We start from the raw sequence: 16778 nt of genomic DNA, 5'->3' as shown, positions 1-16778 counted from the left end.
ATGAGGCTTCTCTTTGCAGCTCCAGGGACAGCACCCATCGCCTCTGCTTCAAGGACCAGCCCAAAACATGCTCTGACGACCCGAAACCCCAGCGACTCAGTGAGCTCATTAGGTTGTGCCCAAGACGGAGGGGCCCAGACAACAGCAGCAGATACCCAGCACTTGCCTTTGCTGCCCTCATCAGGATCTCCCGCTCCTGTTCGTCCTTCCTCTGTTTTTCGATTTGATCGAGCTGTTCAAAAAACTTGAGCTGTGCCCGGACATCACTCGCCTGCTCGTATCTGTCGTCATCCTATGAAGAAAGTTAAAATCCTGCTTGTCATAAATCTGAGAGCCCAGCAAGCAAAGGGGTTGTCTAGCACCACTGGACCATCCGTGCACAACGCCCTCCCTCCGTCCAGTCCCAATCTGGCAAGGACCCAACCCTCCCACCTCACTGATGCTGCACCCGAGAGCTCTATCAATGCCCCCGTCCACAGAACGAAGTCTCGTGTTGGCTGTCTCAGGGGCACACTTGTGGGAGAGTGTCCCTTTTATGCACTTTGATATTGTCTGATTTTTTTCTTTTTCTTTTTTTTGGAGATGGAGTCTCGCTTTGTCGCCCAGGCTGGAGTGCAGTGGTGCGATCTCGGCTCACTGCAAACTCCGCCTCCTGGGTTCACGCCATTCTGCTGCCTCAGCCTCCCGAATAGCTCAGACTACAGGCACCCGCCACGACACCCAGCTAATTTTTTTTGTATTTTTTAGTAGAGACGGGGTTTCACCATGTTAGCCAGGATGGTCTCGATCTCCTGACCTCGTGATCCGCTCGCCTCGGCCTCCCAAACTGCTGGGATTACAGACGTGAGCCACCACGCCCGGCCGAGACTGTCTGATTTTTTAAGTAACATTTACCGTTTTTGCAGCAACACAGAACTACTTTTACAGCAAGGGCTGAGTGTGTGTATTTTCAGTGCTGCCCTGAAGGCGCTGCCTCCTGGCTACGGGAACAGGCACCATCTCACCCCGTGTGCCCTTGGAAGAGTGTTCATGTGACTGCTGGTGAGGAGGGCACATTTTACTTAGAAGAGCTGCTTCATGAGAATAGGGCTGCGGCACCTCAGGGTCTGCCAGTTCAGCCCACAGCCCAGGGAGAGAGGTAGGTGCCCACAGAGTGAATAGGATCACCTTCCAAAAGGTAAAACCCACCAGGCGTAGTGGCTCATGCCTGTAATCCCAGCACTTAAGGAGGTTAAGTCAGGAGGATCACTTGAGGCAAGTTCAGGACCAGCCTGGGCTACATCGCGAGTCCCTGTCTCTTTTATTAAAAACACAAAAATTAGTTGGGTGCGGCGGTGTGTGCCTGTAATCCCAGCTACTTGAGAAGCTAAGGCACAAGAATCACTTGAACCCAGGAGGTGGAGGCTGCAGTGAGCCGAGATTGTGCCACCGCACTCCAGCCTGAGCGACAGAGTGAGACCCTGTCTCAAAAAGAAGTCGTCCCAAAATCTAGTCCTGTAAGAAATCCAAAACACATTCAAAAGGAACGTGGGGGCACTTGGGACCCACTGCCCTCTGCATGGGTGTGGGGAGGCGGCTTCCAGCCAGCAGAGTGGGGGCCAACAACAGAAAGACACTCTCCTAGGCAAACAGCCTGTTACCTTGTAAGAAAAGTTCTTCTGCTGAGCCGTTTCTGATATTTTCTCTACAAGATTCTGTAGCCTTTGTTGTGTGGCATGTGATACATAACTTACTACATCTGGATGTAATTCCGTTATACCATGTTTTTTACCTAAAGGTCAGGCAATAAAAACAGATTTTAAAATCATTAAGCACAGTTCTTTCTTTACGGCTAATCTCTCATCCGGCAGTTACTGCTTTTATACAACCCAAGGGCAGCCCAGACAGGCTGGTGGGGTGGAAGGCAGTGGTACCCACACTTCACCCAAGAACCACCACCAGCAACCATGTGGAAATGACAAACTCAGACAAAACACATGACCAGGTATCAGGTGTGCTCACCTGAAGCTCCATGCTCCAACAGCGCTGCTGTTTAATAAGGAGTCAGGGATTAAACACCAACGTACCTATTTCTAATATTCTTCTCTGCAAAGGCGCTTGGAGGAGGAAGGTTTCGTCTTTACAGGACCGCGTTAGCGTACCCACCAATTCAGAGTTGGTGGCTAATATTCTTGCACTTTCTTCTGACAGGTTTACTCCAGCCATTGATGCAACATCATTAATGTCATCATCATCCCTTGAGGAAAGAAGGAAAGATCGTTTTAACTGTACAAGGAATTCATCGGGAGGAGGGCTGGGGTGGTAAGGGCAGGAAACCCCACGTGGAAGGCAGGGCCGCGCCGAGGCCAGGCCTCTGTCCTCCCAAGTGCCTGCACCTGCTGCATCTGCCACAGCAAAGAGGGTGCCTCGCTGCTTTCCTGGAAAGCCTGACCATTCTGCGGAAGGAGAGCTGTGAACTGGCGCCGGGTTAATCTACACACAGATGCGCAGGGGACTCAAGTCCAGAGAAAGCAGAGCCGGGAGCAGCACAGGGACTTCCGGGGGTCTGATCCATGCAAAGCTTTTCAAAGCCAGAGGCAGCATTAAATTCTTCTTAAAGGCTCAGAAAAGTTGGAAGAAGAGTACGCACAATTTCTTCTTGAATCACCTGGAAGTTGCTAACCTGACTCTCCTCCACCCAGAACATTCTGCGTACGTTTCCTACAGACAAGGGCGTCCCCTCCAGAAGCAGGGTGCCATTGAGACCAGGCCACGATGAATGACCCCTCCCCAGGCCCGCTCCCATAGGCCCTGGTCCCAGCAGCGCCTCTCCCTGCAGGACAGTCCACATCCCAATCCCAGCGGCCTGCAGCTGCCACGTCTTGTCCGGCTCCTCGAGCTGGAAGGTTCCTCAGCCTCTCTGACTCCTGGGTTGCCCCTGACACCTGGAAGGCACAGGCCAGCTGTGTGCAGAACGTCCTCTTCCAGGCTGACTTCAAGCCCCTCCTGAGGAGACATGGGCTAAGAGTCCTGCTGGGAATTCCACATGCACGCAGCCTCCACTTGCCGCCTCCAGCAGTGGGCTCTGAACACGAGGCCGGGGGCCTGCTTGCCATCTCCCGGGGTCGCTGTGTCCCGGGGAGCTGCTCCACAGCAGTTCTCATGCCCAGTCCTCCTACAGGCTCCACGTGCTCACTCAGGGTCTGGCCACGGCCTGGCATCCCGGGCGGTCACGGACTGTGACTGGGCTGCACAGCTTAGGGCTCCGGCTGTGGGACCCAGCTGTGGGACGGAGGCCACTCTGCTGACATCCACGTCCAGGTCATGCCCATGTCCACTGCTCTCTGACACAGGACGGTCTCTGCTCATCTTGTATTTCCTTATCCCAGCCCTGCAATCAGTCTTTTCTCTCAGGAGCCCTTGTCATTTTAGTGGAAAATGGTTTTTAGAAGACATCATCTGAGCACTAGGTGTGCTCAGTGCTACTGGGGCGTTACTGTTCCCAGGACCCAGCAGTGGACAAAGCTAGAAACTTATGGCAAAACCTATGGTTATCCATGCCTGCCGACACACGCTGGAACCCAGTGGCTTGCATCAGCATTCCAATCCTGAGCCAGCCCACAGGGATCGTTCTCCTTTATCCCTTCTGCCAGGTCGCTGACTCCTTGACAGCAAAACACCAAGGCTTCCCGCAGCCTTGATTCTTTCACCCGTGTATGTCCCTAAGTGTCCTCCCTCCTCACGGAGGTATCAGCCTCCCGCTGGGCCCAGGCAGGCTGGCCATCTCTCCCTGCTCGGGCTTGGACTTTGGCTCAGCCCACAGCTACTCCCCAGGCCTGCTATGCCCTGCCTGATGCCTTTAGGTTCGATGAAGTGTCTGGGAAAGGGAAAACGCATAGTAAGACTTCCTGAAATACACACAACTCCACCACCCCTTGATCACAACAGAGATCACTCCAAGCCTCTCCCATTGCTCAGGTCCCATAAGCACCTCCCTGACGGCGATGCTAAGACCAGCTGCTTTCCAGGAGGCCCAGGCAAAGCAGCATTTCTTTTTCTAGAAACAGGGTCTCATTCTCTCACCGAGGCTGGCATATAGTGGTAAAACCATAGCTCACTGTCAACACTTAACTCTTGGCCAGAAGTGATCCTCCGGCCTCAGCCTCCCAAGTAGCCAGGCCCACAGGCGCACACCACCAAGCCTGGCTAATTTTTTATTTTGTTGTTGTTGTTGAGTAAGGTTTCACTATGTTGCGCAGGCTGGTCTCAAACTCCCCGGCTCAAGCGATCCTCCCACTTCAGCCTCCTATAGTGCTGGGACTATAAGCATGAGCCACTGCTCCTGGCCCAGTACAGCTTTTCTGAGGGTTCTGAAGTTGAATACATGGAAAGTGAAGCATTTTATACTATGAATGCAATGAACTCAAAATACTATGCTATATTAAAAAATGAATTTCCTATTAGTTCATATAAAAACACAGTTGATTCGCTTTCTGGCTATGTGTATGAAGCAAAACCTCCTTGAGTCAACTCTATGGGAAAACACACTTGTGTGAACATGAGGTCAAAGTGAGCGACGTGAGGTCAAAGTGAGCGACGTGAGGTCAAAGTGAGTGTGAAGCAGCAGCCTCAGAGCCCCTGGCCACCAGGGCCATGTGGGAAAGACCCACGGGCGGGAATGCAGCAGCACGGACTCTGGACTCTTCTCCGCTCTGGCCACACTCCTGCAATGTACACAGGCCCATTCCTTACCGAAACGAACCTCCCCCAGGCTCCTTGAGTTTATTTTTCTGTGCAGCAGCTGCTTGTGCCGAGACAGCGGAAAGGGCTTTGGTTCCAGGTAACACAGCAGGTTTCACCACAGGGACTACAAAACAAACACACAGTGGAAACCACACAAGGCTTTTATTAGATCAACTATGTGCTCTGGTGCTTTACAGGCCCAGGGGCACAGCTACCACTCTCCTAATTAGCTACAAGAAAGTTTCCAAAAACTTCAGATTAATAACTCTAAATTACAGTACAACGTGTAAGCTGTACTTCTCAAGCATTTATTTTCCTGTATTTCATCAAGGTTTTTAAAGTGCAAGAATAATTACAGATAAAGAAGCTAACCACGGTAAATATGTAAGTAACACTTAAAATCATACTGACAGTGGTGATGGTTACACAACACAGTAAATGAAATTAATGCCACTGAACTAGATACTTATAATGGCCAATTTTATGTAATGTACATTTTACCACAATTAAACAAAAGCCCAGTGGCAGCTGGCTCTGGGAGCAGTCCTTGGTCTTGAGTGGCCAGGGACCCACGAGGCCCTCACCTGGCTGCAGCGGGTTCAGCTGGATCTGCTGAGGCGTGGTGAGCATGATCCGGTTGTGAGGCTGCCGCAGGGCGACCATGGGTGTCTGCGTCAACGTCACCTGCGGAGGCCGGATCAGGGCTCCTGGCTTCGGAGGCTGCTGGATCACCTGAGGCAGAGCCAGCAGAGAATGGTGAGCATGCTCCCTGAGGGCCAGGGGCCACTCTGTCCCTAGCAGGAGGTTCCTCCCTTTCCTTCCGTTGTACCCTACGCCCTCAGTGAGAAGTCCTGGGAAGACCCCGTGTGCGGCTCAACCCTAGCAGGCTACAGGACCATGCTCTGGGCATTGACTCGGCCAGACCAGGGCAGGACGTGGGCAAGGGGTGCCCATGTGGGCACAGAAGGGGCAAGCGGGAGCAGATCTGCTGCCTAGAAGCTGCCCCTGGGCACCGGTCAGGGCCTGGAGGGGGCGGGTGGCAAAGTGATGCCTGCTGACCTCAGCAACCCAGGATGGGGCGGACCACTACCCCCCAAATATTAGCAGAGGTGACACTGTTGCCTGGTGGCTACAGGTCAAGTGGTTTTACCTCGTCTGAATTTTCTTTTTTTTTTTTTAGACAAGTCTCGCTCTGTCTCCCAGGCTGGAGTGCAGTGACGTGATCTCGGTTCACTGCAACCTCTGCCTTCCAGGCTCAAGCGATCCTCCACCTCAGCTTCCTGAGCAGCTGTGACCATAGGCACCCACCACCATGTCCGGCTAATTTTTGTATTTTTTCGTAGAGATGGGGTTTCACCATGTTGGCCAGGCTGGTCTTGAACTCCTAGGCTCAAGCGATCCTCCCACCTTGACCTCCCAAAGTGATGAATTATAGGCATGAGCCACCAAACCCAGCTCCCTTTCTGAATTTTCTATAAGAAGGCTGAGGGCTTTTCTACTAGAGTGGGGTTAGAGCTCCTAAGCCTTGCGTGAACTTGGCCCTCAAGGGCCTCCACCCACTGCCCCCAGCAGGGCCAGCTCTGTCCACCCAGACCCTGCTGGGCCCCTCATGGTAGTGTCTGCCCAGCTCTGCTGTCATCCTGACTCTCATTCTCACCTCCAGCACAAGGCAGAGATCCAAAACCTGGCAGCACTGACCACGGCCTGTGCTCTGGCCCTGTCCCCAGGACACTGGGGCCCAGAGACACTGGCATCCCTGTTAAAAGCCAATGCTCAAGTCCATAAGGCCTGGCCCCAAACCTCTGGGTCCAGGTGTTTCAGAATTTAGTTGCTACCATTTGCAAAGGTGCCCTGGCAGGTAAACTCCATGCTGCAGAACATGTGTGGGGGCCTGGGGAAGCGGCCTATAATGCAAACACTTCTTCAATAAAACAGGAACACCCACACTGGACAGGAAGAGCCTCAGGCAGCTCAGGCCACCTGCTGTCAAATGCTCAGGCCAGGGCCTGCAGTGTAGGGAACCTGCCATCAAATGCCCGGGCCAGGCCCCGCGGTGCGGGGAGCCTGCCATCAAATCAGGGAGAAGCCTGGGTTCTGCCTCCACAGGCTTCAGGGTGCAGGCAATGGATCGGATGCCCTGGATCCCACCGACTGCGCTCTGCAGACTCCACACACGGTCAGGAGGAGCCCATGGAAGCAATATGCAGAGGTGATCCTGCCGCCGAACACAGCATCTAATTCTAAAACACCCACGCTGCTCATCTGTGACTAAGCACCAGAGGTCAACACCTCGCAAGAAAATGACTGCCCACAGACTGTCCCTGCTTAAATAGAACCCACCTTTTGGGTGAACTAGCTCCACTGACTGGGGAATAGGGAAGTTCTATCCTTACACTACACTGAAGCAAGGGGCGCAGCACATCTCTTCCCCTCTAGAGTCAAAAGGAAGGCAAGGAAGCCCTCTCTTTACACAGGAGCTCAGCCCTTCCCAGGGGCCACGCTTCCCTGGCCTTTGTAAGGGACACCTTCCTTCCATGCCATTTTGCCCTGTTCTCGCTACTAATCAAGACAAAACAAGTGCAACTTGAACAGAGCACAAGAGCCAGCTCCCCAGTGGATACTCCTCACCCAGCTGGTTCTGACGTGTGCACCATCAGAACACATACCGGCTCAAGATGAGGGAGCCCGCACCATTGTGTTTTTTAAACTGTCTTTAGAGGAAGAAAACCCCGCTGACATTTTTTTAAAACTGCCCTTCTGTTTGGTGAATCCCTCTGCCCGTGAAAGGGAATGTGCTCGAAATGTAACTCTTCTGGCGAAGACGTCCTTTCTCTAGCTCCAGAGCAAACGTCGTGACTACAAAACCAAGAAAGCCAGATCCACATTGCACATACGTGAACCGCTACGAGCAGCCGCAGCTTTGCCTCCCGGGACCCACCTAAATCCACCCTGCGCTGTGAGCTGCTACCGTCTCCAGTCTCCTGCCCACCTGTCCCACGCGGGTGCCCGTGTCTTACGCTTGGACCGCTGCTCCTAACCCAAGAGAACATCTATCTACAAGATCCCCTAAAAACACACTGCATTCGTTTACACCAGTGACATCCCTAGACAAGACAAGGCGGGGACGTGCCAGTGGTTCAAAGCCAATTCAACTATTTCATTTTACTGAGACAAAATACAAAATCCCTGGGCCTCAACCCTGATTTCTATTTTAACTAAGGTAATGCCTAAGCTTCCTCTAGCAGGAGCCTTCCTGCATGCTTGGAAAAGGTTTCTGAACCATGGCCAATTTATCTAAGAAGCTGGAGGGAGCAGAGGCACGGTGGGCTGTGTGGACCAGTAAGGTGCCCCTTCCATACCAGCGGTGTGGGTTGCCCCTGCTTGCCGACGCCAACCTGCGTGGGCTGCGTGAGGCTGAGCACAGGGGGCTGGAGGGCACTGGTCACGGTGGCCGCCGTCTTCCCGGCCGTGCGCTGGACTGAGCTACTCAGCACCACAGCCGTGAGCGCAGTGGTGGCCTGCGAGGCGGGCGGTGGCGGCTGCTGCTGGCTCTGCTGGATGAAGGCCGCGGAGTCGGGAGGCAGCTGTCTCAAGGCGGGTAAGCTCCTCTGGGTGGAAAGACAGACACGAGGGGTCAGGGGGTTGCTCATGCGTCAGTTTTCCTTGCTTAAAAATTCAGAAATATCAACTTTTACAGAAAATTTTTGAGTTAAATAAGACAGATGTTGGCCCTCGCAGCAGCACGTCTGGATGTCAGGGGCCAGGACCCCACCCCGCCCTCCCACTAGGCGGGATTATTCCTGATAGCAAATGTCCAAAATGTGTTTAAGAAAACAAACAAAAAGAGCCATATTTTTAAAATCCTTTTTAAAATATTTTAACATCACGGGAAGAGAAGATTCTGAATGTTCCCAACACATGGAAATAAGTATTCAAAGTGACAGACCCCACATACCCTGATTCTATGAATGTAACAAAACATTACATGCACCTCATAAATATGTACAAATGTATGTATTAAATTTTAAAATGTGCTCATACCAATGATTATCCAACAGACAGCCTGACACTGTTGAAAGCCTTGGTCCTACCCAGTTTTGCAAACACTACCCCAATTCCCTGTTCCCCTCAGTTTCAGGAAGCACGCGCCCTTCTCACCACCTTGCGCACAACAGAACCACAAGGCCACAGTGTCAGGGGAGCTCCTGCTTTACAGAAAAACACCTAACATTCTGTCCCCAGGCACTGAGTCCCCGGCCCCACCCCCGCAGGGAGCACAGGCGCTGTGCACCCTCCGTGCCTGGAGCATCCTCACCCCTGTGCACTTGGAGCATCTGCACCCCACCCCTCCCTGGCCCTGCTGCTCGTCAAGCACCCGGGCCTTCGAAATTACCTTCAGGAAAGGCACAAGGTAAGGTTGAGGTGAAGAATTAAGTTCTCGGTATAACCTGCTTGTGAAATCTTCTGCTTCGATTTTTCCATCCTTAAAAATAAAATCCATGTTGAAATTCTGGTGAATGAGATTCCACACACACTTCTGAATCCCGCATCACTCTGGTCTTGTATTTTACGGCTGATTCCGCCCCGAGTTTCACTGGACAGAGGAGATGGGAAAGTCTGCGTGCTACACCTTCCACAGATACACGTGTGACAGGCGCTCACCCTGGACACCGCAGTGCAGCCAGCTGCGGACCACGTCTCCTCCTGGGAGGGTCACCTGTCTACTTCTCGTCTTTTTCTAAGCCTCTTACTCAATGCCAGTCTTTACTCAGTGTTTACCAGGCACCTATTAGGTGTCAGGCATTTTGCTAGGAGGCAGATCAGCCTAAAAGTAACTCCATTATCAAAGCCAGCCCTGCAAGCACAGTGCTACAGGAGGTCACAGCGTGCCAGGGGCCACACAGACAGGATCCAGACAGTCAGGGCATCAGCACCTTCAGGAGCAGACAACAGCTGTGCTCACCCTTGCAAGCAGTCAGGGTGCCCAGAGTCCAGTCAGATAAAAGGGAGCCCAGAGCAAGAGGGCCAGATCCTGTTTTCAGATCCTGTTTCAGCGTGGCATAAAGGTCGGGAAGACAGGCGACAAGGGTGGGAAGGCGGTACCTGGACTGAACCCTGAGAGACTCAGGAAGACATGGTCAGGCGGGCAAGGAGAAGGCACGGAAAGACTGGCCACTCCAGATCCCCAGGCCATCCCACTGAGGCCAGCATACCCCTGAGCCATGAGACAGCCGTGGGGAGAGCCAAGGTGGAGAGCCAAGAGTTCGGCCATGAGTAGAGATGTAGAGCTTGGGACTGTGGGTTAAGGAGAGGGGAGGCCGCCAGGAATCCTCCCACGTTCTGGCCAGGAGACAGAGTGCTGTTCACTGCGACAGAGGTTTCGGAAGGGGTGGGGGCAGGGGTGGGGGGACGGCTCTGCCACTGGAGCACGAATGTGCCTCAGCTGGTCTGCTCCACGGGGAGGGGGCTTCTGCTGGCTCAGGGTGCGGAATGCATGTTCCAGCAGGGACTGCGGACACCTGGGAATTTTACAAGAGGTCACACAGGAGTGGGGAGAGGACCAGAAGGGAGCTGCCAGGGACCCTGGCCAGAGTGCAGCATGGTGGGGGCAGCCAGAGGAGAAGAGAGCCACAGACAAGGGACACAGGCACCAGAAAATGGCAAAGCCCAGGAGACCACCAGGCACCAGCCCCAGAACACCCAGCCCCAGGAAGGAGTCTCCTCAGCTAGGCCACACACACCTCTGACAGGTGTGCACCCCTCCCCTCTGCCTACAGCCTTCCAGAGGAGCTCTCCCTTTGCTGGCACAGGCCTCCCAGGCACAAGTCACAGCAGCAATAGGTGTCTGTCCTATGCAACAGGCCTTAGGGAAAAGGGAATGTCAAGTCAAGGTTTCTCACCAGTAAATTCTGCACGAGCTCTTTCACATTAGCTGCTGTCTCTGTAGACTGCTTGCCAGATGAAGCCAGTTTTATTAACGTAGATAGGAAATTTTTACATTTCTTCACGTTTTCCATAGTTTCCTGGATTAAAGTAAAAAGACATAAGTGAAAAATCTTAAAAGGCAGATTTTTGTCACAGCCTTTGGTTAATAAAATATGCGTATGTATAAGAGATACATATATTTCTCCTCTAAACTTCAAGAAAACGCACCACCTCTTGGCCTGTGGATGGGAGTGGAACCCCGGGCCGTGCTCTGAGGGGCGGCCCAGCCACATCAGTCACATGGCCACCGAAGTCAGCATCTCCCACGGTCCCGCAAGGCCACGTCTAGGAATGTAGCTATGCAAATAATGAAAAAAGTGAAAAGAGACTCTGCGAAGACGCCTGCTGCAATGTCGCTGACCATAAGGACAACCTATGCCAATCCAAATGGACACAGAAGGAAACAAATAGGAGGCAGACATGAAAGCAATGAAAAGTGCGCAGCAAAGAAACCCAAGAAGTTGCCAAGTGGGGCTCACTGTTCACAGACGTCCATCACCACAGGCCAACACTGCGCGTGTACAAACGGGTGGTGCCGCCATTTTACAGACTGAACGCGACAGTCCACCAGTGACTTTTTCAAAGGCAGGTGTTTGGGCTTTTGCTGTTTGCAGACTTCTGCAGTCTGAGGCCCTCAGGGCCCACCTCAAGCAGCAGAGCCCCACACGCTCACGTGGGCCCCAGACTGTTCACCGCTTTGTGAAGCAGGCAGCGAGCCGTCTGGGACAGAAGCCGGCCCGAGGTCTCAAGGCTGCCTTTTCTGACCTGCGCCATGAGCCTGACCGTCTTTGAAGGCACGGAAAGGAGCGGCTCTTACCGTGGCAGCTGAGGAAGTGGTGGTTGCCCCTGGAACCGTGCGCTGAGGAGTCCCCGTCTGAACAGCCGTTGCCGTCCCAAGTGAAGCCGTCTGGGCAGCGCCACCCAGAACGAGCTGAGGCTACAAGAATCCAAAACACAAGGTAAGCGCATCTCGTGCTACCAGCTAATGAGGGGAAGACCAGCCTCACGCCCAGAAAAAGAAAACAAGCCTCCCTGTGGTGGCCAGGACGCCCAGGAAGCCAAGGGCCCGGGACACCTGCCAGTCAGCTGGACATGGGAGTGCTGCTGGGACGCCTGCCCTGTGCCCTGACGACCGCAGTCCTGAGCACCTGAGGAAGGCATGATTTGCACCTGCATCAAAAACAGACGTTCGCAAAGCCAGGCACTGCAGAGACTCCAGTCCTCAGAAGTCCATGGAAAAAGGCACACAGTGACCAGAGTAAATAATCCTAACGGACAACCCAGATCCCCATCTCTCAGAAATCAAAACAACTGAAGAACGGCTCCTGAAAGCTCCATCCTCGCAGATGCAGAGGCTGGCTACAGGGCAGTCAGGCCTCCACAGCCACAGCCTCTCGCAGGGGAGGGTCCCCAGCTCCCTGCAATCACCCAAACCCACCTTTCTTTACTCCCCAAAAGTGAGTGTCAACAAGAAGCCTCCCACAAAGGGGAGTTTTCAGAGCAGATTCGAGCAATGAAGGATGGGGTCACCAGTGTCAAACTGTCAGAAAGGAGCGGCTGCTTTGCTAAGCAAATGAACAGCCAGACACCAAAAGGTAGCTCAGACAACTCGGTGGCCCGCACTCAATTCCTCACATTTCCATTCTACACGAATAATCAGAATGCAAATGTTTACTGATATTTTAAACCAGTACTTTTCCAATGTATAAATCTAGTCGTCAACATTCTCTTCTCTCCAACTTTTTAAACACTCCTTTGCAGCTTCTGAAAGCAGGGGGCAGTGTAAGCCTGAGAATGGCTCCAGAGCAGCGAGCGCAGCTCCCTCCCCGCGGCAAGGTGGGTGCAGCCCTGCCAGCACGCAGGAAGCAGCTCTGAACAACCCCACAACCCCGCTTCCAGAGGGGTGCGGAAGGGCTGTGAGGAGACAGCAGGGCAGACGGGCTGTTTCTAAGTCTGTGTATCTTTTCACTTGTAACAATAAGCATGGATTTTTTTTAACTGAAAAACATCAAATAAAAACCTCCAGGTAATAAAACGTAAAACGACACACCAAGCTGCTGCTTCCGGACCCCAGGAGTGCCCAGGACCCATCTCATCTTTTGGGAGTTTTCTTTCCCATCAGAACTGACTCCTCACACTTACTTCTGCTCCTGTGAACACATATTTCACTCAGATGATATCCAGATCGTGTCTGCCACTAAGTATAATGCAAAAACTTAACCATAAGCTTCACTACCTTCTCAGAAAAGTCACTGTACCCAAAAATCCAGACGCACCAATCAGAGCACAGGACAGAGCAAGCTCCTTCAGGGAAAACACCGAGGGCAGGGCCTGCACCAAAGGCCAGCACACGTCTCCCTGGTACCGAACCGCCCTTCCACCCGCTTTCACCCACTGCAGCTGCAGCCAGCCGGGACAAGATCCCGTGAGGGTGGAAGAGCCGGGTGGGGGGGAAGCTGCCCCTGAAGTCCACTACCCCCGGGGCTCAGCCTCCATTTCACCACTGAGCAATGGGAGCAGGGTCTGTAGCACTGAGGCAAGGACTCTGGATCCGTCAGCAGCACGTCCAGGCGTGGTTCACGGCAGGTGCTTCACCGGCAGTGACCAACACCACAGAGACCTACGCATCCACGGACGCTCACAGATACCAGACCAAGAAAAACCCCCGAACCACTTTTCTCCCAGCTGCTTCCTGCTGACTGCCCAGAGAAGGCTGCTTCCCTCACCAGGTGCGTCTGACCAGCTAGCCCCTTCCCCTCCATGCACCTCCGCCGCCCCCTCCAGAACAGCCTGGCCTGCACACATTTCCCCTCCACGCACCTCCGCCGCCCCTCCAGAACAGCCTGGCCTGCACACAAACCCTTCTGGGCTCTGCAGGCCAAAGGCTGAGCTGTCAGGAGCATCAGCACCACTAGGAGAGGGGCTAGCACCTGCTCTGGGACACGCCCCCCTCCGCAGATGAAAACGCTGTTCTAGAAACCAGCGGCCACCTGGGTGGGTGCAGAACCCTTCTGGAACTATGCTCTCACTACGGAACGGGACGTGAGTGGCAGGTGGCAGCATGGCGTGGCAGGCACCCTGCAGGCGGCATGGCCAGGAGTGAGTCCCAGAACCTCCCTCGCCTCAGTGTAAGCGCCGCATCACGAGATGAAAGAAGCGAGCTCATCTGCTTCCCAGGGTGCGGTGAAAATTACAGTCCATGTGCCTGCAACAGTGAGAATGACACCTCGGCCACATTCATCTCAGCGACAGCTGCCATCCCCATGGTTACACACAAGGCCACATGTGCACACACACACTGTCCTCACCGCAGGCTGCTTCTGCTTCAGACATGCCTTATGATCAAGTATTAGTAAGCACATAGTTTTAATGCTTCCAACATGGTGGAAAGCTTGAACAGTGCTGCTGGTGTTAAATTCTGTGTGACTAAAAGAAAAAAGAGATCCTGACTTATCCCATGTTGGTGGTCAAAGAAAAAGCACTTTCTTCAAGGAGAACCTTCCTCCCCAAATTTGACTTAGTATCCAGTTTAAAAAAAAAAACTCCTAAGGCCTGATCTCTGCATCAAAGAAATCAGGCTTCATGGCCCCTGCAGCCTCAGCAGATCCGCCGCCCGCCCTCTCACCTGGACGCCGGGCGAGCGCTGCAGGGTTGCACTGGGCTGCACCGTTGTCTGGGCCTGAGACACTTGCTTAATTATGGTAGTTGGGGTCACCTGCCGTGCAATGATAGGTGTTCCAGGTGCCTGAAAAATAAGCAGAGTCACCTAAAACAAGCGCAAGTAAAAGGAATTCCCATCCCCAGGTACATAGAAATTATTCCTTCCAAATGTAACTAGTATATCCGAGTGGGCCCCAGGCTTCTCCATGATCTGCAATGAAGCCACAGTAATTCTAAAGTTTTCTTACCAAAGAACAAGTGTATGACAAACATTTTCCTATATCACAATAAACATATCACTAGGCTTCTTAGCATCTCTACAAAAACTCGTCTCTGAAGAACGCAGTGTCTGGAAATGAGTCCTCGTGCTGCTGGCTCGTGACCTCATTAACAATCACCAACAAGGGTGCAAAGGCAGACGGCCAGTCGGTGCCGCAGAGGGGAAGGGATGTGGCCGCCCCTAGGCTAGATGGCCAGTCAGTGCCAGAGAGAGGAAGGAAGGTGGCTGCTTGGGACAGAGGGACACCACAAGTCCTGAGCCCATGAAGTTTGTCAGAGAGAGACTGACATGGAAAGAGCAGATGGCAGACTGCAACGCGATGCCCACAGTGCAAGTGAAGCCACGAGTGTCTTCCACAGCATCCCACTCAGCAGACAGATGCTGCAGACTTGAGGACACCGTTCTGTGCTACTTCAGATCTAGGTGGTCTCTGGCAGCCTCCGGCACGTCCGTCCACGTCCCCGTCTATGGGACAGAGGTACGACTCCAGAGGGTACGCAGGTCACGTGGCAGGCAGAGAACGCTGATCAAGTCATTCCAGTCTTCACAAACCTGCCAGGTCGTTCAGAGCAGCAGGGTCACAGTGCCAGGGAAACACGGCAGGAGACGGAGCAGGAACACGCAGCGTGCGGGCACGTGCAGGTGACAGTCATGGGGCCAGACACAGACACACGCCGGGAAAGGCGAGTCCCGGGCACTCTGCCCTCCAAGTCAGAATCCATGCTCCCTACCACAACTCGGGAGTCGGGAGCTTCGGCCCTGAAGGCTGACGAGGTTTTGTGTGTGTGTGGCCCTCATGCGCCCCCTAACAACAGCAGCCAACCCCACTCGCACACAGAGGCTCCAGGACTCTCGGTGCCTTAAGAGTCTCCATGCAGTGCTGGTGGCGTCCTGCCAGTGGAGTCCTAGCACGATCTCTACTTTGCAGATGAGGGGACAGGCACAGGAAGGTGAAGCCATAGGGAGAGAAGGGAAGGGGCCAGGACGGCCAATCCTGGACTGCTCACTTTGACCCCACTCGGCCAGCCCTTCGGTGGGCTGCAGGAGCTGGTGCCTCTGAGCCGGGCAAGGCCCTGCCACCAAGAGGAGGACAGGAGAGCAGTGCCGTCCTGGCCCATCCTGGATGGGACCGGACACTGCACACACTTCCCAGTCCTCACTCCCACGGCTATGCCTGGCCCTTGCAGGCTTCCCCAGCATGCGTGGGTAGAGGGGCTGGGCAGGGAAGGGGTTCACACTCCAGGGCACACGTGCACTCACCTGTACGGTGGAGATCTGGACGGGAGGGGCACTTGTGGGGGTGGCAGGGCGGGGCGCCATGGTGGTCTGAGGCTGGGCATGGGCCTGCGCCTGCATCTGGGCCAAGGCCTGCTGAGGAATCATTAACAACTGCCCATTCTCACTTCGGACGAGGACCATTCCTGCAGACAAAGGAGACCTGGCGTCAGGAATGCACCCGCCCCAGAGCCCTGAGGAGACCCTGGCCCGACCCAGGGAAAGCTGACAGCTGTGAGAAGGAAACAAAGGAAATCAAGTCTTAAACACACGAATCCCCCGAACTCGAAACACACTTGTGAATCACGATGGTATACAAGACGAGAAAACTGTAAAGGTTGCTAAAAGGCCGTGAAAAAAAAAAAAATGGCACCTGAGCCTTACTTTCATGAATGAGCCGGACAGCAAGGCAATGTAGCAATGGCTTCCACTGGCCACATCACGTGCCCCCACGCCCCCAACCGGCCCACACACCCCACAGACATGCCAGTCTCCTTGCTCCCACCTCCTGCTTGTGCCACGGCCATGTCGGCTGGGCTGGGCCTAGAGGTCACAACCATGTCTACGGCCCACACTCCAGGTTCTCCCAACCTGCTGTCCTGTGACGCCCAGACCCAGCAGAAGGAGGGTGGGCCACGAGGCTCCTCACCAGAACCCTCCTCTCGGGGGGCGGGACAGTGCTGCCCCCACGCTGCCCTGACACCCACAACACAGGCGCAGAGATGCGACACAACCCTTAGGAAAGGAGAACTATTTGCCCTTCGTGGTTCTTGAGCTAAATCGTGGGAAAGCAAATCCTACCATTTAGGTTTGGCATTAATTTTAGCTTCAAAAAACAGCAACCAGTTAGATCACA

General features: G+C 53.8%; 1 protein-coding gene across 1 annotated transcript in view; it reads right to left on the bottom strand.

Moving 5' to 3' along the window:
- TAF4 (TATA-box binding protein associated factor 4) overlaps positions 1–16449 on the bottom strand; it is a 36560-nt gene extending 20111 nt beyond the window's left edge. The window contains exons 1-12 of the mRNA XM_025398130.1: positions 16428–16449; positions 15908–16068; positions 14333–14452; positions 11525–11644; positions 10623–10745; positions 9116–9205; positions 8082–8330; positions 5307–5454; positions 4732–4846; positions 2067–2236; positions 1641–1771; positions 167–292 (exon numbers count right to left, since the gene is read on the bottom strand). Of these exons, the coding sequence (XP_025253915.1) occupies positions 167–292; positions 1641–1771; positions 2067–2236; positions 4732–4846; positions 5307–5454; positions 8082–8330; positions 9116–9205; positions 10623–10745; positions 11525–11644; positions 14333–14452; positions 15908–16068; positions 16428–16449 (1575 nt within the window). The remainder of the gene's footprint in view (positions 1–166; positions 293–1640; positions 1772–2066; positions 2237–4731; positions 4847–5306; positions 5455–8081; positions 8331–9115; positions 9206–10622; positions 10746–11524; positions 11645–14332; positions 14453–15907; positions 16069–16427) is intronic.
- Between the last annotated feature and the right edge of the window lie 329 nt (positions 16450–16778).

Source organism: Theropithecus gelada, chromosome 10, assembly GCF_003255815.1.
Source record: "Theropithecus gelada isolate Dixy chromosome 10, Tgel_1.0, whole genome shotgun sequence".
NCBI lineage: Eukaryota > Metazoa > Chordata > Mammalia > Primates > Cercopithecidae > Theropithecus > Theropithecus gelada.
The sequence above is the reverse complement of the archived record's forward strand: the minus strand, read 5'-3'. Positions and strand labels throughout refer to the sequence as shown.